This window comes from Mastomys coucha, unplaced genomic scaffold (genome assembly GCF_008632895.1).
Source record: "Mastomys coucha isolate ucsf_1 unplaced genomic scaffold, UCSF_Mcou_1 pScaffold5, whole genome shotgun sequence".
NCBI lineage: Eukaryota > Metazoa > Chordata > Mammalia > Rodentia > Muridae > Mastomys > Mastomys coucha.
In genome coordinates this window covers 91251774-91255236 of record NW_022196911.1, presented here as the reverse complement: position 1 = coordinate 91255236, position 3463 = coordinate 91251774, and the positions used below count along the sequence as shown (strand labels likewise).

The window sequence follows — 3463 nt, the reverse complement described above, 5'->3', positions numbered from 1 at the left end:
AAAAAAAAAAAAAAAAAAAACAGGGAGAGCGGTAGAGGAAAAAGTCAATTCCACCAAATGGATTTAAAACTCTCCCTAAAAGGAGTTCAAGAGAAGAGGGGGCTTAGAGATAGAGCTTCATGATACTCAGTCCCTAGGAAGCTTGGGAAGGGGAGGGTTTAGGAGGCTGGGCAGAGGGTGCCATCGAGGCAGCACATAAGGAGGAGGCCAGGCTCCCATCTGGAGAGCCAAGGGAGGGGGGGAGAGCTGCAACAGATGGAAGGAAAGTTGCAGCTGGTAGCAATGCACTTTCATGTGTAAAGTTTGGTCCTCGGAGGATTGTGATCCAGCTCTGAAGGCAGCAGTGGGCAGGTGGCTCTGCTCCATGCTCCTCCTTCCCCCTCCATTACCACCCAGAGCACTTGACAGCTGCTCTGAGCCAGGACTCAGCCACCCTGCCTTCCGCCAGCATCCTTTTCAACAGGCAGAAGCTGGCATGGTGACACCTTGGCACACTAGAACAGCAGAGGACTGAGATGCCTCTGCCGAAGGGGGTAGGGGACTAGGAGGAATGAATCCAGGCTTCCCAGGGGGCCTGGTGGACAGGAGGAGGGGGCGGGGGCAGTTGGGGAAAGCATGTTCAGGGACCTTGGAAATACATTCATGATTCATGCACAGGTTCTGGGTTAAGTTCTGGCTGAGGGGTGGCAGTGGGGTACAAGACAAAAGCCAGCAGATTCTGAGACCCTGAGCCCATTTCAACCTCAAGGTGTTCCTTGAGAACACACCTTTCGGGTTTTTTTTTTTTTTTTTTTTTTTGGCAACTCATTTCCCACCATGCTTTGCCTCCGTGCTTTGAAGTGATTTTACATCCTCTGGCTCTCAGGGCCAGCCACCTGTCTCAGCATATTTAGAGCTCGCCTGTGGGAACAGAGGCTGCTGGCTCAATCCTGCCAACTCCCAGAGCTCCCCCTGCTCACACACACTTCTGTGCACTTCAGGGAGGGGGTTGGGGGGGCTCACCACCCAGTCTCGCACAGCCTGGCCCAGCCCAGCCCAGAGAGCAACAGCAGGGTCTCTTCCAGCTTGCCTTTCGTCTCTTTATTTGTGCTGGTCTGTGCAAAACCAGAAATTAGCAACACGTCTTGTTAAACCCTAAGCGTTTTGTTTAGAATATTCCATCTTGCTTACTTTAATTTTTTTTTATATATAAAAAGATTGGAACCCGGTCCCATATTGTGACCGAGTCCACTTTCCCAAGATGTCACTGTTGGAGATAATAATTTAAGTGTTTCTGGAGTGGAGGAAGCATCTCTCTTCCTAGTGGGAGGTCTTCTTTGTTCCTTTCCCAAACTTGGCATCAAGACCGAGACCTATGGAAAGGAGAAAAGCTACTTAAATTTCACGGGAGGATGTGAAGCCTACCAATGACCTAAGGAAGCCAGTTTAGCTTTCCTAAGGTGGGGCTTTAGAAAAACTCTCCTTTGTTTTTGTTTGTTTTGAGACAAGGTCTCGCTACACAGATTTAGCTTTCCTGGAACTCACTCTGTAAACAGAGACCTGTCTGTCTACCTCTGCTTCCCAAGAACTGGGATTAAAGGTGTGCATCACTTTGCACAGCTTTGGACACAACACACTTTAGATGACTAGCTTTATATAGCTTCCTCAAAGACAACACACAAAAAGTCACCAAGACACTGGTAACACACACAGAGGGACACACACATACATAGACAGACAGACAGACAGACAGGCACACACACCAACACCAAAAGAAAAATCAGAATCAAAATTCCCCAGCTGTTTATAGCTTGCCTATAAACACAGACAGACAGACAGACAGACAGACAGACACACACACACACACACACAAAGAGCAAGAGAAATCAAACTTGTAGCTCTTTCTTTCAGTTCTCATATACCACCGCAGGTTACCAGGGGGAATAAATGCCAGACTTTGTCCCACTCAGAATCCTGAAAGCTCATGTCACTCACCCAGGAAAACCAGCACAGTGCCCACCCACTGCATGGAGCTGATGGGGTTGGCGAAGAGGATCACAGAAGCCAAGATGGTGAAGAACTTCCGTGTTGTGGTGATGATGGAGCAAGTCAGGGGACCAAAGTAGACGACTGTCATGAAGATAAAGCTCTAGGAAGAGACGATGTGTGAGAGCAAGCACAGCTCTGAGGCCAGCACAGACACCAAGGCTAACTGCAATACCCTCTGCTCCCAGGCAAGAGGGAAGCCAAGCTGCCTCCTCCAAGGAACTCACCTGACCCAAGGCACTGGTCAGGCCGAAGAGCAGGATGTTATAGATGATGGTCGGATACCTCTCGGCAAAGCTCAAGAACTCCCAGAGCTCCCCAGTAAACAGGATTCCTAAAAAGAGCAAGAGGTGACCAGCATGTCTTATGCTTACCCACACTGCATGCAGCCTGCTTAAGTACCATGAGGGCAGCTGGGTGAGAAACCACATGAACACCATGAGGGCGGCTGGGTGAGGAACCACATGTGGAGTTTACTCTGGCCTGGTTTGCATCTTTCTCAGACTCTCATCTAGTTACAGAAACCACCTTGATTTCCCAAGAGAGGCTTCGAAGTTAATGGTTCTCTTCTGCCAAAGTGATTGATGTTGGGTGTTTGGCTTGTGTCTATAACCTCAGAGTTTGGGAAGCTGAGACTGGACAGACTATGAGTTCTAGGTTAGCCTGAACTAGAGTGAGAAAATGCCTCAGAAAACAAAAGTAAAAACCAAATCCAGAGGGCTGGAGAGATGGCTCAGTGGTTAAGAGCATTGACTGCTTTTCTAGAGGTCTGGAGTTCAATTCCCAGCAACCACATGGTGGCTCATAACCATCTGCATGAGATCCAATGCCCTCTTCTGCTGTGTCTGAAGATAGTATATATAGAAGAAATAAATCTTTAAAAACCAAACCAAACCAGCAATTTTAAAAAAAGTGATCAAAGCTGGGCAGTGGTGGCGTGTGCCTTTAATCCCAGCACTTGGGAGGCAGAGGCGGGTGGATTTCTGTGTTCGAAGCCAGCCTGGTTTACAGAGTGAGTTTCAGGACAGCCAGGGATACACAGAGTGATGGAATGCAGACATCCTTAGATGTTGCAGACAGGGACCCACAGGTCTGCAGCTCAAGGCAGCTCCTGGAATCCATCACCTCTAGCACTAACAGTCTTCCCATTAACCCCAGTGTGCTACATGAAAAATATTTCCTACATGTGCTCTGACTTGAGAAAGTTAGGAATCACTGACTCCATGGCAAAGACCTTCATCTGTGAACTCTATTCAGTGTACTTGTAAGTTGGCAAGCACTATACTCGTCTCATCTGCCTCCTGAGAAAGACTGTTCCTAGATATCTGTGTGTCTTACCATGTACCTTCTTGACACCTGGAACATGTCTCCCCTACAGTGTCAGTAACAGGGAGAGGAGAGATACTGCCAGCACTGGTCTGGAACATGTCTACCCTAC

The 3463-nt window shown here is 48.4% G+C and overlaps 1 protein-coding gene across 2 annotated transcripts in view; it reads right to left on the bottom strand.

Annotated features, from left to right (window-relative positions):
* Positions 1-1061: 1061 nt before the first annotated feature.
* The window catches only part of Slc35b1 (solute carrier family 35 member B1), a 6995-nt gene continuing 4593 nt past the window's right edge, over positions 1062-3463 (bottom strand). For both annotated transcript variants that reach the window (XM_031353205.1, XM_031353206.1), the window contains exons 7-9: positions 2253-2359; positions 1975-2128; positions 1062-1352 (exon numbers count right to left, since the gene is read on the bottom strand). In XM_031353205.1, the coding sequence (XP_031209065.1) occupies positions 1300-1352; positions 1975-2128; positions 2253-2359 (314 nt within the window). In that variant the 3' untranslated portion in view covers positions 1062-1299. The remainder of the gene's footprint in view (positions 1353-1974; positions 2129-2252; positions 2360-3463) is intronic.